Raw genomic sequence first — 25312 nt, forward strand, 5'->3', positions numbered from 1 at the left:
AATCCACCAATCTCACGAGAAGAGCATACCTCCTCTTCTCAGCATTATTGGCAATTATCTGCCCCCCTTTTTTGGTGAAATTATTCATTGACAAATCAGCGCTGATTCGATGACTATCCCGCTCGTTTTTCAACCTTTTACTTCTGCACGACAAGTATTACTCATTACAATCACATAGGTCAACCCCTCCGCAGAAATTGCTGACTGCTCAGACAGTCTCCCACCCGTCCTCGACCGGCTTCAGCCCGGTCAGGCCCAGGAAGAAGCTCGCCAGGCCGTACGCCCCCGGGTCGGGCACCTTCTCGAAGCCGGAGCCGCCGACGTAGACGGCGCGGCCCAGGCTGGCGTGCATGCCCTTGGTGCCGTCGGCGCCCCTCTTGGCCGCCTCGGCCGCGCCGCGCACGTCGCCCGACGCGGCCAGGGTCTCGACGAAGGGGTACAGCGCGTCGACGAGGGTGCGGTCGCCGGGGCGGGCGGGCGTGTAGCGCGACAGGGCGTCGCAGCTCTGCCGCAGCGCGGCGGCCCAGGTCTTGGGAGAGGCGTCGCCGCTGCCCTGCGTCCGCAGGGCGTGGACGAGCGAGTTCATGAAGATGGCGTACAGGGCGCCCGAGGTGCCGTCCATGGTGTTCTCGATGACGGGCACGAGGCCGGCCACGTCGACGACGACGTCGCCCGTCAGCTTGGTCTGGGAGAGGTGCTTGAGGATGGCTATGTTTGAGACAAAACAATGTCAGCGCGCTTTTCTTGTCTCTTTTTCAAATGGCAGTGACTGTCACGCTACGAACGTACCCTCGGCGCCTCTCTTGAGGCCGATACCGCAGTCGCCGTCGCCGACAATGGTGTCGTATCGCGTGACCTCGGGCTCGACCGAGATGACGCTCTTGAGCCCGGCCTCGAGCTTCGACCTGAACTCGTCCGGGTCCGTCTTGAGCCCGCTGGGCTTGGCCTGCTCCTCGCCGCCGGCCTTGGCCTCCCTCGTGGCCGCGTTCTTCTCCTCCCAGGTCTGCTTGGCGACGGGCGCCGACCAGCCCGTCGCCTCGGCCGGGTCGTCGAGCAGCTCGACCATGCTCGGCCCGCCGATGTCCGTGTTGACGACGTTGAGCAGGGTGATGCTGAAGCCGAGGCCGTTGAGGCTCGTCATGTAGGTCCCGCTAAGGACGCGCACGGGCTCGATCCTCCAGTCCCGCGCGAGCTGGTCCACGACCTCGGCCGTGATGCCGCCGAGCTCGAGCACGCTCACGCCGCCGAGGTTGTTGACCAGCAGCACGACCTCGTTGGAGTTGACGTTCAGGAAGGCGCGGTCCGCGTCGCCCTGGTCGAGCATCTGCGCCAGCATGCGGCCGACGAGGGCGGGCAGCTCGACCTTTTCCCGGCCGGACCCGGACTCGTTGTGGATGCCCATGCCGATCTCGACCTCGCCCGGCGCGAGGGCGTCCTCGGTGGGGGCGACGGCCCGGCCGGGCACGTGGACGCGCTCGAGGCTGGCGCCGACGCTGACGAGGTTCTGCGCCGCGAGGCGCGCGACGCGCGCGACCTCGTCCAGAGACCGGCCCCGCGCGGCCAGAGCGCCGGCGATCTTGTGCACGAGGACGGTGCCCGCGATGCCCCGGCGGCCGACCTTGCCGGCCTTCTCCCGGCCGACGCCGACGTCGTCGCCGACGACGACCATCTCGACGGGGACGCCGGCGGCGCGGGCCTTCTCGACGGCCATGCCGAAGTTGAGGACGTCGCCCGTGTAGTTCATGACGGTGACGAGCACGCCTCCGCCGCCGCCGCCGCCGCCGTGGTGGTGGTGGTGGTCGACGCGCGCCTGGATGGCGACGCGGACCTGCTCGGCCGAGGGGCTGGCGAAGATGGTGCCCGCGACGGCTGCGTCGAGCATGCCGCGCCCGACCATGGCGGCGAAGGAGGGCTCGTGGCCGGAGCCGCCGCCGGAGAGAATCGAGACCTTCTTGCCGGCGTCGTGGGCGGCGTGGGGCCGGCGGTAGACGACCTTGTTGTCGGCGTCGAGGGCGAGGGCCGGGTTGGTCAGGGTCGCGGCGCGGAGGGCCGAGTTGACCAGGTGGGTCGGGTCGTTGATGAAGTGCTTTGCTGAGGAGGCCATGGTGGTTCTTTGTTTTTTGCCCTGGTCTCCGGGGTATCTATTCAAAGAATTGGGTGTTTGGGATATGGAATTGTCTCACTCGCTGCTGCTGGTGGATTTCAACGGAGGGTTCTTCCTTCCTGTCTCCTCAGTGCAGCGTGGTCGAATCTCGCTCAGTCAGTCAAGAGGCTCGCTCAGGTCACAATCTCACGGCCGCGGGTTTTCACAGCAAGGTTCCGGAGACGCGGAGAAGAAGGACTGTCAACTTTCCGGGTCGCAAGGCACCGGCAACTATGGAATAAGACCGTCCAGCGGTCTGGGGCCTGGGTGGAGGGTTCTTGTGTAATTTAAATCAACGAGAGAAGCGAGCAGCAGCCAGGCCCGGAGGCGTGGTCACACCTCTCTCTCTCTCCGCGCACACTCACTCGCGGGCGAAGCTCGGCGGGGTACAGACAGCTCTGCTCGCTCGCCTGCCCTCAGTCCACGCCCGGCCAAGAAAGAGTGCGGGGCAGTGGAGATGCAGCTTCGCTCCTTGGTCTGGCACTCTCCCACACGCGCATGCACGGCAATGGATGATCCTGCTACTGCTGGGTCGTCTACTTTATTTGGTGATTGGGGTCGGGCGGACCCCCTCCATCGGATCCAACGCTGTTGGACTGGGGCGGCGGTCCTGCGAGGGTCGAGAACCTGCCTGCCTGCACCAAAACGGATCATGCCTCCGCAAGCCGGGGGGGGGGGGGGACACCGAACTACTGAATTGACCCGTGGAGGATTTTCCCACCACCGAGGCATGCCCTTCGCTGCCACGAGACCCGGGATAATTAGTGCGGCCGCCATTTTCACGGCAGAGAGTGGCGCTTAGCATTTCTCCTTCCGGCAGTCGCAGCACTACAGAGTAGAAAGCCGTCTTGTTGGGGGAAATGATTGGCCTTTGCTTGGAGAGAAAGCTGGTACGTAGTGGTAGCAATCTTGGCCAAAAATTACACTCGAGTCCCTCTTTGCAAAACCTCCAAAGCGCTCTCGAGGCAATCGAGAACCCTAGGCTTTCCCCCCAAAGCTCATAGAGACCCTCGCTCTTCCCGCGGAAACCCTGCTTTCCAGAGGGAGAACAATCCAAGAAAGAAAAAGAAGAAAAACGCCGGTATGCGGGGAATATCCAAGGTGTCCTGACCTCCCTCCTGGTGGGGAGTAGAGACACCCCCTTTCCAAAAACACACACACTCACACACACATATGCAAAGAATAAAAAGAGACAACACACACAAGCGCCTGTCTGCCTCCCCCTCCCTCCTGACGACCCCAGAAAAGAGGTGTACGAAAACACCAAAAAAAAAAAAAAAAAAAAAAAAATCACAACATGACAAAGACGCTGCCGCCGATGACGCTAAAGACAATGGCCGTCGTCGCAAACGCGGCGGCGACCTTGTCGCCCGTCGTGATGGGCGCCAGCTCCTCCATCGGCGCCGCGATCTTCTGCCCGGCGTTCTCGTCGCCCTTGGAGGTGCCGCCCGTCGTCGACGTCACGGGCGCGGCCGACTGCTTGCTGACGAGCGAGTACATGATGGCGTCGAGCGCGTTCATCTGCGCGCCCACGCCGACGAGCCCGTCGAACCCGCCGGCCTCGGGCGTCCACTTGAAGCCGCAGGCCGTGCCGGGGGCGCCCTTGAACCCGCCCGCCGCGGTCGACCCCGTGCAGGCGGCCGCGGCGGCCACGGCGTTGCGCCGGATCAGCGGCATCATCTGGTCGAAGGTGTAGGGCGCCATCTGCGTCGTGCCCGCCATCCAGCGCGTCAGGTAGCCCTTGAAGCTCTGCTGGTCGACGTTGCACAGGTTGGCGGCCTCGCACGCGCGCTCGACCAGGATCGTCTTGTCGGCGCCGCCCGTGAAGAAGACGGACCGGGTCTCGTTCCACACGCCGTCGACGCGGGCCCTCCACCGGGGGTCCCCGCCCGTCAGGTTGTACATGACGGCCGCGCCGTGCAGGAAGATGCCCGCGTTGTAGCTCCACTGTATCGTGTCGTGCTTGGTGCAGTTGAGGTCGTTGTCCACGCCGGCGCCGTCAAAGACGCGGAACTCGCCGTCGATGAGCCCGACGCTCGCCTCCCAGTCCCACACCTTCTCGGCCCACTCGGCGTACGTCTGGTTGCCCGTGAAGCGCGCCAGCCGCGCCGCCAGGTTGAAGAAGCACCCGTTGCTGATCGAGTTCTTGTAGTTGAACCCCTGGTTGAAGGGGAAGATCTGCCACCGGAGCCCCCCGTTGCACTTCTCCGTGTCCCACCGGATCATGTACTCGTGCACGACGGCCTGGGCCAGCGCCAGCCACTGCGGCTTGTCCGCCGGCGGGTCCGGGAACTTGTTCTCGGCGGCGCTCATGGCGGCCATGGCCCAGAACCCCTGGTCGTCGTTGCCCTCCGTCCGCGTCTGGTTGCCCGGCATGAAGTCGTTGCTGTCGCCGACCTGGTGCTGCAGCGCCTGCATGATGGTGTCGCTGTACGACGTGTCCCCCGTCAGGAACTGGTAGTCGATCATGGTGCCGAACATGGCTCCTGCCTCCCACCCTGCAGTGTTCCACCGGGGAGGTTAGTCCGCGCCCCTAATATCAAAATGGCATGTGTGTGTGTGTGTGTGTGTGTGTGTGTGTGTGTGGCTGCTGGGGGAGCAACTTACAAAAGTACGGATCCGGTAGGTTTCCCGGTACATCGCCGGTGTTGTTGCCCGTATAAAACTTGAGCAGCCCAAAGGCTACCGTTGCGGCGGCATTCTTGATCGAGTCTGTGACACGCAAAACTTGAACATTAGAACATCCGGACAACGTCTTTGGAATTTCCCACGTGGCAGGAGCCGATCCGTACCTGTGCTGTCTATTGATAATTGCACTGCGCTGGCTGCTTGTGAGAACAGGCAAAGAGTGCCAGCAGTTCGGAGGAATCCCCTCATGATACCACCCCCCGAGAAAGAAACAAGTAAAGAAGAAAAGAACCAAGACGGTCGGCTCGAGAGAGATCGGCGAGGGGACGTCTAGTGCGTCTGGATGCGAGGTTGCTCAAGTTACTCAGTCGACCTCATCTCGTGTAAGTCGGGTCGCTGCCAACGCCGGCAAAGGAACGCAGGCCTTTGCAGTTGTCACAGTAGCCGGTGTCTGGAATTAACTTCAGACGCTCGAACCAGTGCTATAAATCGTGCCAGATGGGGGGGGAATCCGTCAAATACTGTAAAGTGTCGCCGGGACTGTCGAAAGAAACAGATCGTTTTGAAAAAGAAAGGCGTTTGACTCGACCTGGAGTGCAGCGGTTCGAAAAAAAAAAAAAAAAAAAAAAGACACAATTGCGAAGAGATCGAATGAAAGGTAATAAAAATGCCGCCCAGGGCAATGATCTCGACCAGCGCGAGGAGAAGAAAGGAATGAAGAATCGAAATGGAATTTCGATGATGTTTGGAAAGCTCCAAATTACGGATACCCTACAGAAGAGAGAGAAAGGAAACGAAAGAAGGAGAGACAACAAGAGTATGCAATGTGTGGTTGGAGGCATCTCTCAGCCAAGAGGTTTGGAGACTCTGCCCAGTGCCCAGCAAACACCAAGATCCAATGTCCAACATGCCCCTGCGAATGATGGATCCCCGGCCCCGCGTACACGTAACTACTTGTCACTATTGCCCGCCCGGCACTCAAAGAGGGGAGGGCCACATACAACAGCAAAGTCTCGTCCTGACCACCAGAGAGAGGGGGGGGGCAATGGCAATTCTCGTTGCATCATTTCTTGATGCGTCGCTGGACCCTTGGGCGGGTAAAACTCCAGATCTGTGGCGAGGCTGTGCCCTGCGGGAAGTCCAAAGCTGAAACGCTTCGAGTTGGACGTGGTGGGCGCCATCGTCTCAAGAGTGCGGAGGCGACCCTGGTCCGGGCCTCGCCCCCCCTCAGACCGGATTGCCCCGTCCGTTCAGAAACAACAAAAATAACAAGCTGCAAAATGGGAGGGTGTTTGTCGATCCTTTTAAGACGAAAGAGGCCACTTTTACTGCTTCGGACCGGAGTCTGTTCTGTCTGGTGTATCAGCAACAAGACAGGCAGTGAGGGCATCATCTCACAAGACATGTTGGGGACCACGATGCAACCCACAATTCGCGTTCTCGGTAACATCGCAGACTTTGTACAAGACCTAGTTAGTTGGGTCATCACCCCTGTCTCGCCTGTCCCATGTGGCAGTCTCATGTCCCGCAAGTAAGGAAGAGAGAGAGAGGGGGGGGGGGGGGGTGGGGGGCGGGATGGGCAACCTGGACAGTCACCTCATCAACCCTGATGTCGAGATCAGTCCCTTGTACACCGTAAGGTAGTTAGTGACCGACTGATCCTGGCAATTGTACCGGTCTGTGCGAGGCCGGCCAAGCCTTTCCGAGATCTGGTTCGCATCGCCACCAAGGGCCTTTTTGATCCTTTGATGTGCCTGCAAAACAAAGTGTGCCAGCGCATTGCATAAGATCTGATCTAAGCCGATCCCCCAATTTCCCTCTGATCTGGACTCATCTTGTCCCCGTCTTGTCCTGTCCTGTCTTGTCTTGTGTGTAAGCCAGTGCCCAAAGGCAGCAACTCTCCAAGGATGCTTGCTCACATGCTTCTTTCACTTTGGAACCGGCCGCGATCGAGTCCAACTGCTCGAGCAATCTTCAAATCAAGTCTATGGTAAAGGTATCTCAGCCGGGAATTGTATACACACAATCTCTTTTATCTACAACACGCCAAAGAAATCCCATCAATTCCTCACGCCTTGCGCTTCTTAGGCGCCGGCGCATCCTCGTCACCCTCCTCGTTCTCGCTCGCGTCATTGCTCGCGATGTCCATGCCCTCCTCGTCCGACTCAAAGTCGACATCGCTCATCATATCATCCTCCTGAGCTTGAGCTGTAGAGTTGCAGGTCATTAGCCAAACGAGAACCTGGCATCGGCTCAGAGGGAGAAAAACATCCCCGACATTGGGTAAACTTACTAAAGTACTTGAGCGCACTAGGCCACAGGTCCTCCGAGATGGCGATGGCGAGGGAGTCGCCCTCGGGGAAGATCTCGAGCTCTTCCTCGGTGACCTCGTCGTCATCCTCGTCCTCGTCCTCCTCTTCTTCTTCGTCCTCGTCCTTGGGCTCGACCTTCTTGCCCTCGGCCCGCAGGCGGCGGTTCTCGCGCTCCTTCTCGGTCGCGATCCTGCTCTCCTCGGCCGTGATCCTGGGCCCGCAGTAGCCGAACCAGGCAAAGAAGCTCATGCCGCCGATGCCGGTGCCGTCGAGCTTCTCCTTGAGCGCCTTCTCCTCGGGCGTGAAGTCCTTCTCCGTCCGGGGCTTCTTCTTCTTGTCCTTGTCGGCGCCAGAAGCGGCGCCGTTCTTGGCGGCGGCGGCCTGCTGCTGGTCCCAGACCTTCTTGGCCATGCCCAGCAGGCCCTCGGTCAGGTCCTTGCCCTGGCACCACTTGATCTCGACGGGCTCGCTGACGAGGCCCGCCCAGCCGTCCTCGTCGCGGCGGTACCAGAACTTCTTCTCGAGCACCTTGTCTTCAAAGTAGTCGTTGTCCTCGAACTCGAACCGGATGGCGACGCTGCGCGGGTCGCCGCCCTTGCTGCCGCCCTCGCCCTCGCCCTCGCCCTCGATCTCGAAGCGCGAGACCGACAGCGACTTGAGCGAGGTGAGCAGCACGTTGGAGTCGGTGGGCTGGATGAACTCGTCGATGTCGGGCGGCGCCTGCTCGAAGACGAGGGACCAGAAGACGGGGATCTGGGCGATGAGCTTCTCGCGCTTCGCGTACAGGTCGCGGGTCATCTGGACCTGCTGGCGGACTGCCAGGGGAGGTGGTTTCTTGTCAGTAGGCGGTTTCATCTTGCGACGCCGTTTGGCACATCGCGGCGCCACAGCCGGTAGATGCGAAACGGCGGGCGCGCGCGCGAGAGAGAGAGCAGGACTCACTGATCTCGGTCTCGACATCCTCAAAGTCCTTCTCGAGGTCGGCCAGCTGCTCGTAGGTGACCTGGAGCTCTTCCGGGATGGCAGTCATGTTGATTTGTCGTCTGTGATTTGCCAGTGAAGAAAAGTGAGGTGAGGTTGTTCCTTGCAAGATTCTTCAATGCGACGTGAGCTCGATCTGGTGGGATAAATATTTTTTTTTTTTCCACTGATATTCCAGGGTCCTTCCTATTACAGCGCGGAAGTGGAAACCAAAGCTCCAGAAGTTTGGGGTAATCGCAAAGAGCTTGCAGAGCTTTGGGAAGTCGCCAATAGTGGGGTTTCTGACAGTTCTCTTTTCTGTCCCTCATGTGCCAAACAAGGCACTCAAGATGCACACAAACATTGAAGGCTTCTGCTCTCCGTTCGCAAAAGGAACTGCATGGCCATGATAGTTATATTTTTCTGTGGACCGCATGAAGAGCTTTCAAGTAGTTTGAGGCATGCTTCTTTGGTATAAGAAGACAGGTCATGGTGAGTGAAAGTTGTTCAAGCACAACCATTCTTCATAGAGAATGAATCACAAGCCGAAGGAGCTTGCTCTTAGAAGTGAGAACATAAAATAAACTTACAGATAAATTCAAAGAACCTGGGTATATGTGATGTGCCAAAAATATACACATCCGTCATTGACTTTCATATGTCTGTCATCGGATTGGCTCTGCACCCTGCAGCCTTTCGTACGGCAAGTGATATTGGAAAAGGGGTAAGCATTTCTCGATGACTAGAAGCCACTAATAACAGCCATGTTGTCAGATCTCACCTCGAAGAAAAAGAGGTGTTGGCTTCAGCTCCCCATCATCCATCCACCCAACCATGCTTGTTCCAGTTGCAGCCCTCCTAGTCGAACTGGGGGCTTGACTAGCTTCCAGCTGAAAGGACCTGATATCCTGCAACCCCTGGAATAGCGAGGTTCTGGTCCCTACCTAGTCTGCAGGGTTTCCGTGGAACATCCTCCTACCGAGTATGGCTGCGAGGGAAATTTCAAGATCTTCACGCACAAGCAAGCGAAAGAACGCATCGTTCAGTAATCCTCGTGTGGCTTCCGGGCTGGCTGGCTTGGCTGGCTAGCCCTCAAGGCAAGGGGAATGCCGCCACATTTTGCCATCTTCACCGGTCCATACACCATGTCTCAAACCAATCATCTGGAGCTGGAATGCGGTCTGTCTCAGGGCAGTTCATCTGCCGGGGGGAAGGGGAGGGGGAGGGGTGAGTCCGGAGCAAAACTTCCCCCCTTCCATCGAGACGCCACACACAAGGGCAAAGGACAGACAAGCGGCGGTGAACACGTCTCTCGACATTCTTTGGAGACAATTCGACGTTTGGGCATGCCACTTTCATCAAAAGCGCTTATTACCTACCTTAGGTAGTCTGAAGCGTGTGTGGTGTGGGATAGATTAGCTGAACAAGATGCAACTTTTGCTTTTCCCCTCTGTCCAGCACACCTCACACGCCTGGCCCAGTTCCTTGGCCTGGCCGGGGAAGTGAGACAGCCTGACTCGGCCAGCCAGGAGAAAGGCGCCCTATTTTGTCTCTGGGTGGTTCATGCCAAGAGCGCCACATTCGCGAGATCGAGACATCTCCAGAGGCAAGGCAGGTACCGTCAAGTATCTCTCAAGGGATGGGTACCTCACGTATTTTGTCCTCAGAGCAGCCCTTTCCGACGCGGTCATCTCTCGTTAAGGCCCGGAGGGAGGATTGCATTTTGCAAATGCTTGAGTCTGGAATTCGTTATGCCTCGCTGGGCGCCGTGCAACTGGATCTATGGATATAGATTCTGGTTGTCACAGAGTCTGTCTATGGAACTCGCTCTCAACTCCAAGTATTGAAACAAAAAAAAAATCAAAAAAATCTCGTGAATGGCTTCTTTCATCGAAGCATCCTGCCCCGGACACTTGAATGTTTTCTTCTCCTGGGGACTTCCCCCGGTGATAATGCAATTCGCCATGCCACAAGTCTCTCGTCAACACACCCAAGGTGTATCACAATCCAACCCCTCCCCCCCCTTTCGCTCCATTATGAACGCCGTGAAAATGTCCCTTCTCCTTAAAGCTATGCAAGCAGAAAATCTCTCTATACAAACGCCCAACCAATCCAGCCTTTGTAACGTGTGTCACAGTGTGTGATAAACACCTCCATGGGTGCGGGCAGAAAGAGGGTGTGTGTGTGCGCAATCACGGGCTCCTGCCAGCCACCTTGGCCATCGTGTCGTCGAACGTGATGCCCACGACGAGCATGCCCACGATGAGCAGGGCCATCGCGGCGATGAGCGTCTTGCGCACGAGGGGCGACAGGCGGGTCTCGTCCAGGCGCGGCGAGTCCATGACGCCGCGGGCCCAGGTCGACGCGCCCTGGACGTGCTCCCACTTCAGGCTGTCCGAGTAGAACAGGAGGCCGCCGAGGGCGACGGCATAGCCGAGGAACTGCAGGGCGGTGATGTGCGTGTGCCAGATGAGGACCGAGACGAAGATGAGGAGGACGTTCTTGAGGATGCCGGTCAGGGTCAGGACGAGGCCCGAGGTCTTGCCGATCTGAAGCACACAAAGACAAAGTTAGTGCATTGAATTTCTTTGCTTCTTCCCAGGACCAATGCTGCCAATCTTGTGTGATGATCTGATCGGGTTGCCTGGCTGGGTATGTGTGTGTGAGAGAGAAAAGCTTACCAGGAAGACGCTGGACACGTTCAGCATAAAGGCAACGCCCGCATTGAGCAGCAGCATGCCCAGCCCCGTGTTCCACATGTCCTCCGACTTGAAGGTGCTGAACTCGGTCGCGGCGGCGACAAAGAAGTTCATGACGGCGCAGACGGGCGCGTAGTAGTAGAGGCTGACGAGGGGGTCCATCTTCTGCAGGTCTCCCTCGCCGCGGAGCAGGACCTCGATCATGACGACGCGCATGGCCTCGAAGACGATGCCGCCGAGCTGGAAGACGAAGCCGAGCCAGTTGAAGTCGATCTCGCCGAGGCTGGCGAGGATGACCCCCGAGACGATGATGAGGATGTTCCAGAAGGAGCGCCACGAGGGCTCCTTGACGCGCCAGACCCACGAGGCGAAGAGGACGGCGACGGGGGCGGCGGCCTTGAGCATCTGGATGAAGGCGACCGAGAGGTAGAGGTAGACGAGGTTGGAGCAGACGAGGGAGCCCGAGTAGAGGACGCCGATGGGGACGACGGCGCGCAGGTAGATGCGGCCCGTCATGCGCACGTTTTTCCTCGAGTCGAGCAGGTGAGTCGTCTTAGCCAGCACCTGCGTGGCCAGGGTCGCAAAGACGAGATGCCAGCATGTTAGAATGACGGCTAGAAGGCCACAACAAATGTTAGTTGAAGGTGTTCTCTACCACCAGGAGCCGAGGGGAAAGTCGCGTACGGTACTCTATAGAAGGCAATGTCAGTAGGTGTTTCGACACTGTTAGTTGTAAAAAAATACTCACTAAACCCTGCCGTATCCAACAGCCACTTGTTGAACAAGATGGTCAGATTTGAGAAGAAGATCCAGCTCCTGTTTGCTCCATGATTAGACACCACGCCACAGATGTGATAGGGTCAGCAGCAGCGTCACTCACGCAATGTAGAAGGCGGGATGCAGAGCAGGGCCAAGCCGCGGGGCTGGTTTCTCGGTGATGGGGATCACCGGAGCGGAGGAAGACGAGGAAGACATGGCTGACTGGGGAAGAGATTGTGACAAAAGAGTGACGATGAAGATGTGGCCGGACAGAGTGTCCCGCAGTGAGTACCGAAACTGCACAGGAGCTGGTGGGTTACCAAACGAACGAAAGAGCAGCAGTACGAGACACCACCTAATGGTGTGTGATTGTGGCTGAGAAGACCTATGGACGGTGCATGATAAAATGGAACGGGGAAGTAAAAGCCAAAGAGCGTGATGGTGATGTGATGTTGTGGGATATCGGAGGGTGTCGCCGCGCGAGGAAAACCTACAGAAAGAACAACTGGTTGGTGACCGGACCTGTCTAACCAGGAATGAATGGCCCCGGCAGGATAATTTTGGTGTGGTGAAAAGGAAGGCAAAGGAGGGAGAGGAGAAGTGAGAGCAAAACCATGTACGGAGTATGTTCTACCTACCTACCTTACCTTACTCTGGGAAGGGAGTGAAGCTAGGAAGGCGGCCGACACGAGACTTGGCATGCGCAGACCAGGCCAGACGGGAACGAGAGGGACCCAGGGGTGTCCGTCTGGCTACTTGTAGATTCTTAGGTCTGGAAGTGTAGGTAGGTACCTTACTACCTGTGAGGTATAGGTAGCTTTGAATCAAGACGATCAGTAGCCGAGTGAGGCTGGCTGACCTAGCGGCAAACGGACAACAGGACGGACGGCGATTTGCTGGCACTGGGGAGCAGACCTTGACGAGGGTGCGCATGCGAGAAGAGGCACACAACACGCCCGACATCACATAGTAGCACAGCCCTTGCCTACAGCTGCAACGAACTACCTATGTATGCTTCTCAGATCTGTTCTCCTTCGAGGCCCTAGATCTCCCTCCATCTGCACAGCATCTTGCTTGGCCTTGCAAAAGCTGAGAGTCAAGCTTTCCATTTTCAAGGTCTCCCTTCTGAGCAAGGAGCCATGAGATGAGTGGGGGGTGTGGATGTGGGAGTAAGTGCTAATAAAGCGACCCCGAAAGACAGGGTATCGAGTGAGTTACTTGTACAAAAGAGGACGGGTTTGGCATCAACTGGCATGGTGCCATGGGAGATGGGATTCGCCGTTTTAGGCCGGCACGCCAATGGTTTGCATGCACAGACGCACGGAAATGGCCAAGCTAAAAAAGAAAGCCCTGTCCTCGAGGTCCCTTAGTGTCACATCCAGACTTCTGTCCCAAAGGGGCGGTGGCCTGTGCGATATTTACAAGTAGTTCTGATTGCTTTCTCGTGTTTGCATGCATGGGTGTGTGCGGTCAGGGCAGCGGCCGCGGAAAGAATCGAAATGCACGAACCAACTACCCAGGTACATACCCAACTTGACACACTACCGAGTAATGAGGAGCTGCAGGATTTGTCTAGGAGGGTTGTGGCTGATCCTCAATCAGCTAGCAGCCAGCCCATTACACCCTTTGCAGGCTCCTCCCGATCGGCGGCTAGCAGCAGCCAGCGTAAGATATGAAATTTGCACAACAGGACACGAGGTGGTGGACTTTTGGTGGAGAATGGATCGCAAGGCTACCCGTACTACCCGACGATGGCGATGGCGATGGCGATGACGACTGAAGACGTGGGAAACGCGGATGGCTGAGTGAGGGGCAGTACATACCTATCTACCTACGTAAGTTCCCCCCGCGCAAGGTCCCCTCATCCTCCTCATGGTTGCACAGATGCAGGTGCTGCCTGGGATGGCATGTTTGCCAAGGTGTTGTCCGTCCTCGGGGTCGGTCAGATACGAAGTTCAAGATTGGAACCGTGTAGGTATGTTGTAAGCTTTGACAACATGATGCATCAGCCACGCTGCCCCCATGCCAGACTTACGTACCCTCTACCCTGTAGGGTCCAGAAGAGCGAGCAGAGAGCGAGCCAATGGGCGGCCGACAGACCAGCTCGTTGATAAGAGGGGGGGGGGGGGGGTCCCTGGGACAATCCCCATCGTGCTGACTTGGACACCCCCTGCAGACCCTATTGCAAGAGGTACACACCGACCAGGAAGACGGATCTGCCAACCCTCCGCGTCGGGTTCTAGCGTCTCTTCTCTTCTCTTCTTGGGAGAACGAGAACCCTGGGTAGGTATTCCATCAACAACCTCTGCCACCCCCCGTTGCCAATTGTGGTGCTCGTCTCATCTCCCATCTCATCTCATCTCATCGCCTGCCCATCCACGATCTAATCTGAGCCGTCAGACTGGCTGGCAGCGGTATGACATCTGCATGCAACCACCAAGGCCGATGAAAGACAAGATTGGCGAGTGCAAGGGACAGTGAGCGGTGGTTCGCAACTGTCAACCCTGTCGACCGCACTCCTGTTCCCTCCTCTGCTGTAAAAAAAAAAAAGGAGGGAAGGGAGAAAAAAGAGGGTGTCCCAAATAGGATGGGGGGGGCGACGGGGAGACCCAAGGTACTTGCTGCAACTAACTACAAGTAGATGTAGGTACAAGTAATCCCCATTAGCCTACCACGCCCGGCTAGTTAGATTGTTCGGATTTGTACCTACGTACTTATGGCCCCCCATGAATAGAATTAAGGTTCCCGGCGACGCGCCGAATGCGACCTGTACACGCTAAAAGAACGCGCCGCGCAGACGAGGGGCAAGACTAGAAACACTAGCCGCAAAGCCTGGGAGCACTAAGACCGCAAATGATGATCGCACTTCCCGCTAGATCCGCCCGCCTGCTTTTTTGTATCACCGCAAATTCCACCGGACACTTTGTTTCGAAATGCTTCAATTTTTTTCTCTCTCTTCTCTCTCCCGGCCTCTCAGCCCCTCCGAAATTGCCACGAATGCTGGCGTCTCTGTGGCTTGGTCTAGTGCAGCCTCCAGATCTCGGTCGGCAGGCAATAGTCTTGTGGATGTTTATTAAATGCCCGTCTAGCTCTATCTCGAAGCCAATCCCAATCAAAGTGATGATGGTTGGCATTGCCTCTAGTTAAGTATAGTCAAATGCACTCCGTAGAGCAAACCTGGACGAGAGGAGCCCCTTTTTTTTTCATATAGGGGAGAAGAGAAAAACAAGAGTCTGTTGGAATTGATAGGCATTCTCAACCGAAACCCCCCAAGACAAGACAGTCGGCTGGTCGTGCAACGTCAGACGGGTACAACTCCAAGATTGACACGGATTCTTGCCTCAACGAGACAGAGCTATCAGCCCTTCTCTGCTGTCAGTCCAGTGCAATGTACCTAAATAACCGGGACTGGGGGAGTGCTGCCATCCATCCCTGGGCTTAGGTACCAGGTCTTGGCTCTCGTGCCTTGCCTGCTTCTGTCTTATCTCTCCCAAGGTTGTCTCTAGCGTCTGGGCCCGGCTCCTTTAGGGGAAAGGCGGAAAAGAGAAAAAATTTGTCTGCTGCGAGGGTTGGATGGTCCAAAGCACAGTAGTTTGCGGTCTGGATACGAATATTCATGCCAGATGGCGCTATCCGTGCAGAGTGGCTGACGAATGCCGTGCTTATTGGGCGACGATGGCGGGCTGGAATACCAATTTGGTCTAGATATCCCATCGTGGAAGCCCTCAGACCCTGGTGCATGTTGCACATCACCCAATAGGTACCCCTGGGTCTCGATGGGCTCATGGGTACTTAGATGATTACCCTCGAGGCAAAAAAAAAATAAAAAATAGAGTACTCCGTAGAGAGACATGATCATGCTCGGGTCTCCCGCCTCAACCCCTTGTCATCTCGCACTCTGACCGGGCCCGCTGCTCACTCTCAACCTCCCGTCATCCTTCGTCTCCACGAGGGCGAAAGGGACCAGGCTCACCCACCTTGACTAGCGGACAGCCCTATCGTCGCCTCAAACCTCCTCCCTCTCTGTCTACCTAGTAGGTAGTTCCTCCGTACGCCGTAGAAAGCTGCATGTTGTAGCCGACCTCCCTCGGCCCCCTTCCCTGCTCTCCAATCCTCCCATCCTCCCATCCTCCCTCTCCACCCCTTTGTGACAAGGCCTGGCCATTCCCCTGATATGCTTGATTCACCCTAATAACGCGATCTACCCTTCCTGGTGGCATTCCCACACCCCCAAAAACTCTCCTCCCACACGGCAGACTGGCATCCACAGCCACTCCGCGCCCCACGCCACGAGAGCGAGCGTCCGCGCTTAATTATACCACTCTCACGCCCTCCTCCTCCTCCTCGGCGTTGACTCGCTCGCCCACCTGGTCTGCCCTCTTCTTTCTGCTCTGCTTGTCTCCTGCTGGCTGTTTTGCCTTCTTCATCCTTTTGGTCGATTCACACACATTCATTCCAACCGGGCCTCTCCCTCCCAAGCTTCACGAGTAACAGTCCCGTCTGTCTCGAAAGAAAAACCGTTCGCTCTTACATTCTTTGCCTGGTACTTCCTTCAGCGGCATCGTCTCGCCCGTAATTCATATCCCAAAAGTAATAATCATCACGAATTTGCCTGCCGGGGTCCAACTTTCTTTTTTTTTGTGTTCTCCCCCATTCTCAATATCGAATACCACGGCCCCTTCTCTTCTGGTCATCCTCGCCTCACTCTCAGAAGAGAAATAATAATATGTTTGCCGCCTCCAAGATGGGATCCTCAAATCACCACATCAAGTTCCTGGCCCTGGCCACCTTTGTCGTCTTCTTCTGGTTCGTCTACCGCCTCGGCCTGCACCACGACGTCCAGGACCGGATAGACGAGATCGTCAAGGGCGGCGGGCACAAGGCGGCGGCGGCGGCCAACTACGAGCCGGCGCACTACACGCCGAGCACGTCCGTCTCCTCCGCGGACGACAAGCCCACGGCCGCCAAGCTGGCGCCCGGCGTGCACCCGGACGTGCTGGGCGAGCGGGCCGCCGCGCAGTTCTGCTCCTTCTTCCGGCTCGACGCCCTGGCCCGCCCCGAGGCCTCGAGCCGCAAGATCTACGACCTGCTGCTCGTCAACACCGAGCTCGAGCTGCTCGAGCTGCGCATGGGCCAGATGGCGCCCGCCGTCGACTACTTTGTCATCCTCGAGTCGGACAAGACCTTCACCGACAAGCCCAAGCCGCTGCACGTGCAGGAGAACTGGGGCCGCTTCGCGCAGCACCACGCCAAGATGATCCGCCGCACCATGGACCTGACGACGGGCGACTTCGCCAACAGCTGGGCCCGCGAGGGCGCCTCGCGCGACGCCATGTACACCCAGGTCATCCCCTACCTGTCGGGCGAGGAGGAGGCGCGCGTCGGCGACGTGCTGCTCGTCGCCGACGTCGACGAGCTCTTCAAGCCCGAGGCCCTCAAGGTGCTGCGCAACTGCGCCCTGCCGAGCAAGATGACCTTCAGCTCGCGCGCCTTCTACTACTCGTACCAGTGGCTCGTCGACTCGACCTGGATGCACCCGCAGGCCACGACCTACCAGCTCAACGACACCGTCCGGCCCAACGCCCTGCGCGAGCACAGCAACGAGCACAAGATCTTTGTCGAGGCCGGCTGGCACTGCAGCTACTGCTTCAGCTCCCTCGCCGAGATGATCAAGAAGATCACCAGCTTCTCCCACACCGAGATGGACCAGCCCCAGTTCAAGGACCCGCTCAAGATCCTGCACCGCGTGAGCCACGGCATCGACATGTAAGTTTTCTTGTCACACACACACACACATCTCCTTTTCCCATCTGAATTCTCGTTGGTCCCTTGTGTGCGATCTTGTCCTCCCTCACGCCATGCCATGCGGGGGGGCTCGGCGTACGGCAGTCCCGTGAGATGCAAGATCAAGTTGTACAAAAGGGGAAAAAGACCAGGGGGGAAATAGGGGGGACAGATTTGCCAAGGAAAAAAAAAGGGCCAACAACCACATGCACCAAAAAAACAGGCAAGAAAGAAAGAAGGAGAATCGTTTCACTGACCATGCTTTGTGTATGATAGGTTCGACCGCAGCAACGCCACCCGCATCGACCGCAACTTTGACGTCCCGGACTACCTCAAGGCCAACCCCAAACAGTATGGCTACATGCTGAACCGCGACGGCGACGACGCCGGCTTCAAGGACTGGGACCCCGTCACCCAGTCGGTCATCCCCGCCAAGGACGACCACTCCACCGAGGCAAAGACCGCGTAAACCAAGGGAGCCACAAGCGAGTCCCCCGGGCTGTACAAGCGAAGCGCTCCCCCGTCGATTTCCTTCCGAGCACATCACTTGTCCCGAGTCCGGTCCCAACCTTGGTGTGCCCTTTTCACGTCTTTCTCCCCCCATTGCACCATTTTCGTGCGCACCAAGGGTTCCTTTTGTTGTTTCAAAGCGTCGCCCGTCGATGTTTCACGACTACCCCCCCCAAATTCTCTTCGACAAAAACTTCCCTTCTGTATCACCATACCGCGTTTGTGTAGACTTCTGTTTTCTGTCCGCGGGACCTTTTGAAGGGGGGGAGGTCTCCTTTTCTTGTGCGCACTTCTATGTGCGGCGGTCAGCATGGCGTTTTGAGTTGAAACCAGGGATGAGGGAGGAATCTTTAATCAGCATCGACACATTGACAGGAGTTTGTGTTTCAAAGGGGAAAATCCAGAAGATCAAAGACCATGATGAGGAGCGTTTAGAATTGCGGCGGGCGAGGAGGACATGAGAAAGAACATGTGAGATCTCCGAATCTCAAGCCGGGACCTATGGAGTTGCGGAGAAGGGGGTTGTCGAGAGATTCACGAATGTGTGTATGTGTGTGGGTGTTGCATTGTGTCAAGGAGTCAGAGAACCACCAGGAACCAAATTCTTGAAGCAACTATGCCTCATGGAATATCCTTGCTTGTGAAAACTCTCCAGACCTGTCTATTTGTGATATTGTGTGTGCGTTGTGCATGTCCAATTCGAAACCAAGAAACACCAGAGCAGGGGCTCAGAAACTCAAAGCCTCTTTCCCTCCTCAAAGTCCATATATACCAGGGCTGTCCATGCTTAACGCCTTGCTGATGCAAATAGAGTTTTGTACCTCCCTAGAATCCTAGCCTGATGATCAAAGCCGGGGTACTCATAAGATATTCAACCGCGCTCTTGAGCCTCCGCAGGCTCTTCTAGAATAGTGGGTTCAGCCTGAGACGACTTGACCGGCTCAAGGGAACTTCTGACCGCCGCCTTGGTCTCGCTGGATGCTACAGAGATGGAAGAATCCAACGCTGCTATATCGCTTCGGGCCGCAGCTTTGGTCTCGCCAGATGCCACTTCGATAGAGGGCAGATGCGGTGGAGCGATGGCGCTCCTCGAGGCGGGTTTGACATCGCCCGGCGCAACTTCAATAGAGGAGTCGAGAGGCTGTCGCGAAGCGGCTTTGATGTCGCTTGGAGCGACTTCGATAGAGGCGGAATGTTGCGCAGAGAGCGGAGCCCTGGATGCAGCTTTGACATCGCCTGGCGCCACCTCAATAGACGTTGGCAGTTCCTCTCGCGAAGCAGCCTTGACCTGAGCCGATGCAACCTCAATAGACGATGCGAGAGGATCTCTCGATGCCGCTTTGACCTCACCAGATGCAACCTGGATCGATGAAGGTAGTGGATCCCTCTCGGCTGCCTTGACATCGCCTTGCGCAACGTCTATCGACGTCTCGAGCCCCTTCCTCGATGCCGCTCTGATCTCGCTCGGCGCGACCTCGATTGTTGTTACCCCGGGCTGGATCACGCTCCTAACCGCAGCCTTGAGCCCGCCGTTACCAACCACAATCTCGTCCTTGATCAAAGGCCCGTCATCCGTTGGCGTCATGACCCCCGACACCTCCTCAACGCCCACAAGTGTCTCGTCATCATCAGTCTTGTCATCTACACGAGACTCCTCGTCTGCAACAAGCACCGAGTTCGGGTCGATGCGATCGTAGAAGAGCATGAAAACGCCTCCTTGAGCCATGACTGTCGCTTCCTCCACCTTGGTGACGTCCTGATCGCTGATGCGCCACCAATGGGATTGCGTCTCGCCAATGAGGGTGTCATCAGACTCTTTTGCGTCCTCGTCCGCGATTGGAGTATCTTCCACATCATCACCGGAAGCCTCTGAAGCTAGATTTGCTGGCTCATCTTTGTGCTTTTCGTTCAGAGTATGGTCGACATCTGGTATATTGACCGGATGCTTGCGGTAGCATATGTAATGTCCGTTCTCATGGCGGCCATAGTGAGTTAACACGGCTCGCAGCTCGTAGAAAGGTCCGGTGATGTGAGTTCTCCTCATGGAGCCTGCAACAATTGACAGGCTAGGCGGTAGTTGCCATTGCTCTTTGCTCGCGCTCGCATCGTTCTTCTCCTTCTCGGAGACTCCAGTAGCTAGCATGGACTGGGCACTACCCAAACACCAAGGCCCAAGATCTAGCAGCTTGGGAAAACGGACAGCAGCTGGGTTCTTGTAGAAGTGTCCGCTATACTCGTCGAACTTGGAGCGGTTAATGTAGAAGGCGATGCTCGGCGGCGCTCGAGCTATGGCCATCTGTTTCGACTTTGTCGATTCTATCCGCTGATCCTTGGGAATTTTGCACTTGTCCACCATGGTCTTTTCTTCAAAGTCGTCCTCCTCAAGCGCCGTCTCGATGGTCTCCAACCGTTCAAAGGGCTGGGGATGCTGCGCCCTGAGGTCTTCATCGTTCTTGCCTGAGCTCTCTCGAAGCCTGTCCAGAAGAATCCGGATGCGATCGCGGAATTTGAGCAGCGTACAATTTGCGCACTGCACACCCTCGATCGCCTCGATCTCCGTGAAGTCGTCCAACATGTTCTCGAGGGTATATTCTTGGCGATTTCTCTCGAGGCCGAGCGTGACACACTGAAACTGGCTCATCGACAGTCCAGATGAGTAACCGCAGGTCAAGCAGGCGACACGCTGGGCCGTCAAACCCTCTAGAGGAAACCTGTAATCATTGAGTTCGGAAACTGCCTTTGAGATGGCCGAGCTTGTTTGGTAGCCACTGTCGTCGCTGTGTTGACTACCACTCGTTCCATCATTGCTGGATTCCAAGCCGTACCCAGGCTTCTTGCGGTTTGCTTTCAAGTCTTTCTCGATTTCTTCTTGCATTTCGTTGAGCAGCTTCGAGAAGTACTCCTGAGCATCCTGCTGTTGGAACGTGCTCATATTCTTCAGCATCGGCGGTGCCCAGAGTGTCTGTCCATTCTTTGATGGGCTGTACAAGTCTTGTATCAAGATGCCGAGAGCTCTGGTGACGTAGATTCTCGGGAGCGTCCCTTCCTCGTCAGAGGCGATCCTGGCGAGATACTCTCGGACGGGCTTGAGTGCCGTCAGCCCTTGTAGAATGCTGTTCTGGTAACAGGAGTTGCTGCTATTGCCCAGGCCGGCAGGCGCATCCGGTCTCCCCTTGGTCATGAGCTTGGAGAGGCCCGTCTTGCCGGCGTGCGACACCGATGCGACAATGCCGCCATGCCTGTCCCTTCCCAGTATCCTTGCTAGAGCCTCGCTTTTGGCTTGATGGCTAGAGAGCCGCGGGACCAGCATGGAGCGAGGAAAGGGATTCATCCAGTCGTCGACCACATATAGCAGCTTCGCCGGAAGCACAGAAACGGTGGTGTCCCAGAGGCGCTGTCGGATGGGCGTGGACTCTGGTGCGCGACCCCAGGAGGAGCTATAGACGATGCTAAGAAGGAGGAGGATGACGGGGACGGCTATGCTGGGCTCGCGCAGTCTGTCGGGAAGGCTGCCAAGATAGGTAGGATGCTGGTAGATGTTGGGGTTGTAGTAAGCTGGGTATCTCGACTCGGGAGCGTTCATCATGGATGACGATTCGTAGCGCCGTGTGCGCAAGGTCAAGATCGCAGAAGCAAGGCGAAGAGACTGGCGATACTAGGACGGGATCGATCTCACAAAGGCCACCTTGAACATGCGAGCCATATCCAGCGTTGGCCTTTATGGCAGAGACAGCGCTCAATTGTTTTCCTTGCGTTGCAGAGCGACTCGAGAGATGGGACAGTGGAGTTCGGCGTCGAGGATTGCTGGAATGTTTTGGTGCATGTGAAGAACGGGTCTGGTTGCTAAGCGCAAACAAGCATCCATCGTCGTTGGTCTGTTTTGTTCTGTCCGTCTTGTAGTTGTAGTGGAGGCTGTGCCCAGACCACCTGTCACTGCCAGTCTCTGTACGGTAGATGGCGTGTAAATTACAGTACTTGTATTGTACTCCGTAGGCAGGGAAGATGGGCGGGGCTCTCCCATGCGCGGGCTGCCCTTCCTTCCAAATGGCTTATTATTATCAATCACCAGGTTGTGTTCATCCTCGTGCACTTACGGAGTACATACAAGTAGGTAATGCAAGGTACCTACTCCGTCCTTACTCCGTACTTTAGGTTGTTGCCTCTACTCATCTGCTCGCGGCCATCAAGCTCAGCATATGAACAGTCTGCAGACCTTCCTCTTTACTTTTGCTACCAAAAGACAGCTTGTCTTTACAGGCCTTGAAAGTGCCTTCCTTGTCTTTTATCACTTGGCAGGCTCCTCGTTATGCATGCCGTTTGCTTGGGTGCAGCTTTCACTTACTTAGACACAAGCCTCCCAGCGATTTGTCAATTGCCGAGCCCTGAGCCAGGGCCTGATCTAGCCATCCAGAGGACGGACCCAGGACTTGCAACTCTTTTCCAACTTGATCGAAGATCTTGGTTGGGGAAGCCCTTGCTAGACGCACATCATTGACTGAAGCATCCCATCGTTCCCACACAACCCCTCATCCTGCGTCTTTTCTCCACATGCTCTCTTGCTCTGGCTCTCCACACTTGCTGGGCGTCGCTGGGCGATGCCCGTCATGGCATGCATACAGGACGTACGTCAAAGAGTTAATTCAGAGATGCTGCTGGCCTTCTTGCCGTCCTCTCGCTGGCTGTGGAGCATCGGATACACGGCTCGATGCAGACCACCTTCACAACATGTGAATGCGACACGGGGGGAGTCGCCCCTCCGAAGCCACAAACCTTTCTATTCCTGTTCAATCGATCGTTCTCGTTCTAAATGTTGGGATACTTGCCCGCAGACCTACCATTACCCACCATCGCCCTTCACGTTGACTGGTGCGATCCCCCGCCTGGCTGGGAATGCCCTCATGCAGGTGTCCCAGTTTTCTATCGGCTCCCCCCCAATTTTTCGCTGCCGCTCGGCGGCTGGCTCGCGTGCCTAACCGGTTGACACTTTCTTCCCACCTTCGGCTAAGAAAGATGGGGCCGTCCCACCTCCGTTCTTTGAGTTGTTCAGTTTAAATTGCGCAGTTTGGGAGCCTTTCTCTCTCGCTGCCAGTTCGTAGCGCAATGTCTTCCTTTCTCTTCATTTCTCCTCCAAAATGGCTGTTGTGCCGGGGTTGTGCCCGCGAATCGACTCCGGGTTTGAGCCTTCGGAGCCGTCGCGGACCAGGACCGGGAGCCTAGAGAAGCTCAGGCTTCGGCTCATCTCGTACGAGGATCTCCCAGCCTGGTACCAGGATAACAAGTTCCTCCGGCACGGCTATCGGTCGGTATCGGACTCGACCAAGAGCTGCTTCGCCAGCTGGTTCTACATGCACAACGAGACCATCAACATCTACAGCCACGGCATCCCCGCCATCATCTTTCTCTTGGGCGAGTTCTACATCTGCGCATACCTCCGTCTGAAATACCCGCAAGCCTCTGTCGGGGACTACTTGGTTCTTGCGTGCTTCCTCCTCACCGCAGCCATATGCCTGGGCTTGTCCACGAGCTATCACACCCTCATGAACCACTCGCAACATGTCTCGGAGCTGTGGCTGCGCCTTGACTTTGTTGGCATCATCGTGCTCATCCTCGGCCACTTCTTTTCGGGCATCTACGTTGTATTTTGGTGTGATATGACCCTGCGTGCAGCCTACTGGGGCATGGTAAGTCCCTGCAGCCTCCGAATGACAGTTAAATGCATGCCTGACTGTTGTGACCCGAACAGATAGCTGCATTAGGCGCGCTATCCATTATAGTTCTGGTCTTGCCCAAGTTTCAGGGTCTGGAGTGGCGCACGTTCCGGCTCTGCTGTTTTGTTGGTACCGGCTTCTCTGGCTTGGTCCCAATCATCCATGGCATCAAAGCATATGGGATCAACAGGATGATCCAGATGTCCGGCTTGCCCTACTACTTTGGAGAGGGTGGTCTGTTTCTGCTTGGCGTCATCATATACTCGGTAAGTATCCGGTACCGAAGCTTTTGCCGTAGTTGCATACGTGCTAATGCCCGGGCCCAGACGAGGTTCCCTGAGTGCATCAAGCCCGGGATGTTTGACATTTACGGCTCTTCACACCAGCTATTTCACATACTGGTTGTTTTTGCCATGGCCGTTCATCTCACTGGAGTCCTGATTGCCTATGACAAGAATTACAACTCACAGGTGTGCTGAGAGGAGATGAATGCAATCAAGAGGATAGAGGAGAAGGAGCTATTAAATAAACGGAAAACCTTCTTTGCGAAGGTCTAATGTCTTAGACAGGGTCTGCCAGTGTCCCTGAGTGTCGCTTGACGGTACCTCGGCAAGGTGTCGGCACCACGAAGGGGCCACGAATTACGTGTTACGATATATGCAAAAGTACATAGTCAGATGTCTAACAAACTCGATCATAAAATCTCGATAAAAAGAAATTCACCAGTCCTTGTGAAAAATGGCCTGGAGACTTGATACGGAAGGAACGGCCGATGTGGGGCCGCAACGGCGCCGAAAATACGGGAGCGAGCCGGAGTGTTGACATCATCAGATCTATCAGATCAATGATAATCGATTCATTTCCCTCTGCATGGAATATTTCAAAAGTTCCTTTCACCTCTAGTTCTCTCAATCGAAGCACCCATATTCTGCAAACGTTTTGTCATCATCAACAACAGGGCTCACCGCACCTGCTTGCTTGGCGGCCGCTATCGATAATGGAAAATTTTAGCGGTGAAATCTGGCAGAATCAATCTCCCCGCCATAGAAACTATAGAAATATGCGGTCAGGAACTACCTATACCTATCTTTAGAAAAACCAAGCCTCAATAACATACACAAGAAGGGTATTTTACGAAAATGGCCAAGAAACGTAAGTCTCTCAAGCAGTATACAATACTGCAGGCACATGTAATGCCACAGCAATGTTCACGCGAGAGACTGACCGCACACACAGCGCCCTCCAAGCACTCCCGCGCCGCCCGCCGCGCCACCTCCCCCTCCATCAACACGGACAAGTCCCTCAAGAACGTGCAGGCGCCGGCCCCCTCGACCGACCACCGCCCCTCCATCCTGGGCCTCCACCAGGCCGCGGGCGTGACCAAGAAGACGCGCAAGCAAGGGCGCAAGGCCGCGCCCTCGGCCCGCGCCCGCCGGCGCGCCGACAGGGGCGCCGACCGCGCGGAGCAGATCATGGACCGCACGCAGGCGAAGGTGCAGCGCAGCAAGGCCGCCAGCCGCGCGATACAGAGCCGCTCCCGGGGGTGGGACGAGATCAACGGGGAGGTCGACGCCGCGGCCGCGGCGGCCGAGGCGGTCGAGTCGGCGAGCAGGGCTAAGCGGCGGGACGCCGGCGCGCAGAGGGTGCAGAGGGCGAGGGACGCGGAGCAGGAGGCCGTGGACCGGTTCTATGCCGACACGGACGAGGAGATGGATGAGGTCGCGGAGGAGGATGGCAAGGCCGCCGAGGGTGTCAGGAATGGGACCGTTGTCGGGCCCGATGCGGACGACGGTGATGATCTGTGAGACG

At 56.7% G+C, this 25312-nt stretch overlaps 8 protein-coding genes across 8 annotated transcripts; 3 read left to right on the forward strand and 5 right to left on the reverse strand.

Moving 5' to 3' along the window:
* Nucleotides 1-208: 208 nt before the first annotated feature.
* Nucleotides 209-2104, reverse strand: E0L32_001929 (uncharacterized protein; the record flags this gene model as incomplete). The annotated part of the gene is made up of 2 exons (XM_031136062.1): nucleotides 209-708; nucleotides 790-2104. 2 exons carry the CDS (start codon nucleotides 2102-2104, stop codon nucleotides 209-211), a joined length of 1815 nt encoding a protein of 604 aa, XP_030990065.1.
* A 1329-nt stretch (nucleotides 2105-3433) lies between these two features.
* Nucleotides 3434-4612, reverse strand: E0L32_001930 (uncharacterized protein; the record flags this gene model as incomplete). Its single annotated transcript, XM_031136063.1, has 1 exon — nucleotides 3434-4612. The coding sequence occupies one exon, from the start codon at nucleotides 4610-4612 to the stop codon at nucleotides 3434-3436; it is 1179 nt and encodes a 392-aa protein (XP_030990066.1).
* A 2227-nt stretch (nucleotides 4613-6839) lies between these two features.
* On the reverse strand, nucleotides 6840-8113 carry E0L32_001931 (uncharacterized protein; the record flags this gene model as incomplete). The annotated part of the gene is made up of 3 exons (XM_031136065.1): nucleotides 6840-6979; nucleotides 7065-7898; nucleotides 8026-8113. The coding sequence occupies 3 exons, from the start codon at nucleotides 8111-8113 to the stop codon at nucleotides 6840-6842; spliced, it is 1062 nt and encodes a 353-aa protein (XP_030990067.1).
* A 2122-nt stretch (nucleotides 8114-10235) lies between these two features.
* E0L32_001932 (uncharacterized protein) lies at nucleotides 10236-11717 on the reverse strand (the record flags this gene model as incomplete). Its single annotated transcript, XM_031136066.1, has 4 exons — nucleotides 10236-10592; nucleotides 10725-11356; nucleotides 11398-11465; nucleotides 11623-11717. 4 exons carry the CDS (start codon nucleotides 11715-11717, stop codon nucleotides 10236-10238), a joined length of 1152 nt encoding a protein of 383 aa, XP_030990068.1.
* A 4528-nt stretch (nucleotides 11718-16245) lies between these two features.
* Nucleotides 16246-17754, forward strand: E0L32_001933 (uncharacterized protein; the record flags this gene model as incomplete). The annotated part of the gene is made up of 2 exons (XM_031136067.1): nucleotides 16246-17267; nucleotides 17562-17754. The coding sequence occupies 2 exons, from the start codon at nucleotides 16246-16248 to the stop codon at nucleotides 17752-17754; spliced, it is 1215 nt and encodes a 404-aa protein (XP_030990069.1).
* Nucleotides 17755-18666: 912 nt separating this feature from the next.
* On the reverse strand, nucleotides 18667-21378 carry E0L32_001934 (uncharacterized protein; the record flags this gene model as incomplete). The annotated part of the gene is made up of 1 exon (XM_031136068.1): nucleotides 18667-21378. The coding sequence occupies one exon, from the start codon at nucleotides 21376-21378 to the stop codon at nucleotides 18667-18669; it is 2712 nt and encodes a 903-aa protein (XP_030990070.1).
* Nucleotides 21379-22927: 1549 nt separating this feature from the next.
* On the forward strand, nucleotides 22928-23982 carry E0L32_001935 (uncharacterized protein; the record flags this gene model as incomplete). The annotated part of the gene is made up of 3 exons (XM_031136069.1): nucleotides 22928-23476; nucleotides 23539-23769; nucleotides 23830-23982. The coding sequence occupies 3 exons, from the start codon at nucleotides 22928-22930 to the stop codon at nucleotides 23980-23982; spliced, it is 933 nt and encodes a 310-aa protein (XP_030990071.1).
* Nucleotides 23983-24642: 660 nt separating this feature from the next.
* Nucleotides 24643-25308, forward strand: E0L32_001936 (uncharacterized protein; the record flags this gene model as incomplete). Its single annotated transcript, XM_031136070.1, has 2 exons — nucleotides 24643-24655; nucleotides 24740-25308. 2 exons carry the CDS (start codon nucleotides 24643-24645, stop codon nucleotides 25306-25308), a joined length of 582 nt encoding a protein of 193 aa, XP_030990072.1.
* Nucleotides 25309-25312: the final 4 nt, after the last annotated feature.

This window comes from Thyridium curvatum (genome assembly GCF_004353045.1).
Source record: "Thyridium curvatum strain D216 chromosome Unknown NODE_7_length_750237_cov_83.650653, whole genome shotgun sequence".
NCBI classification, from domain to species: Eukaryota; Fungi; Ascomycota; class Sordariomycetes; order Thyridiales; family Thyridiaceae; genus Thyridium; species Thyridium curvatum.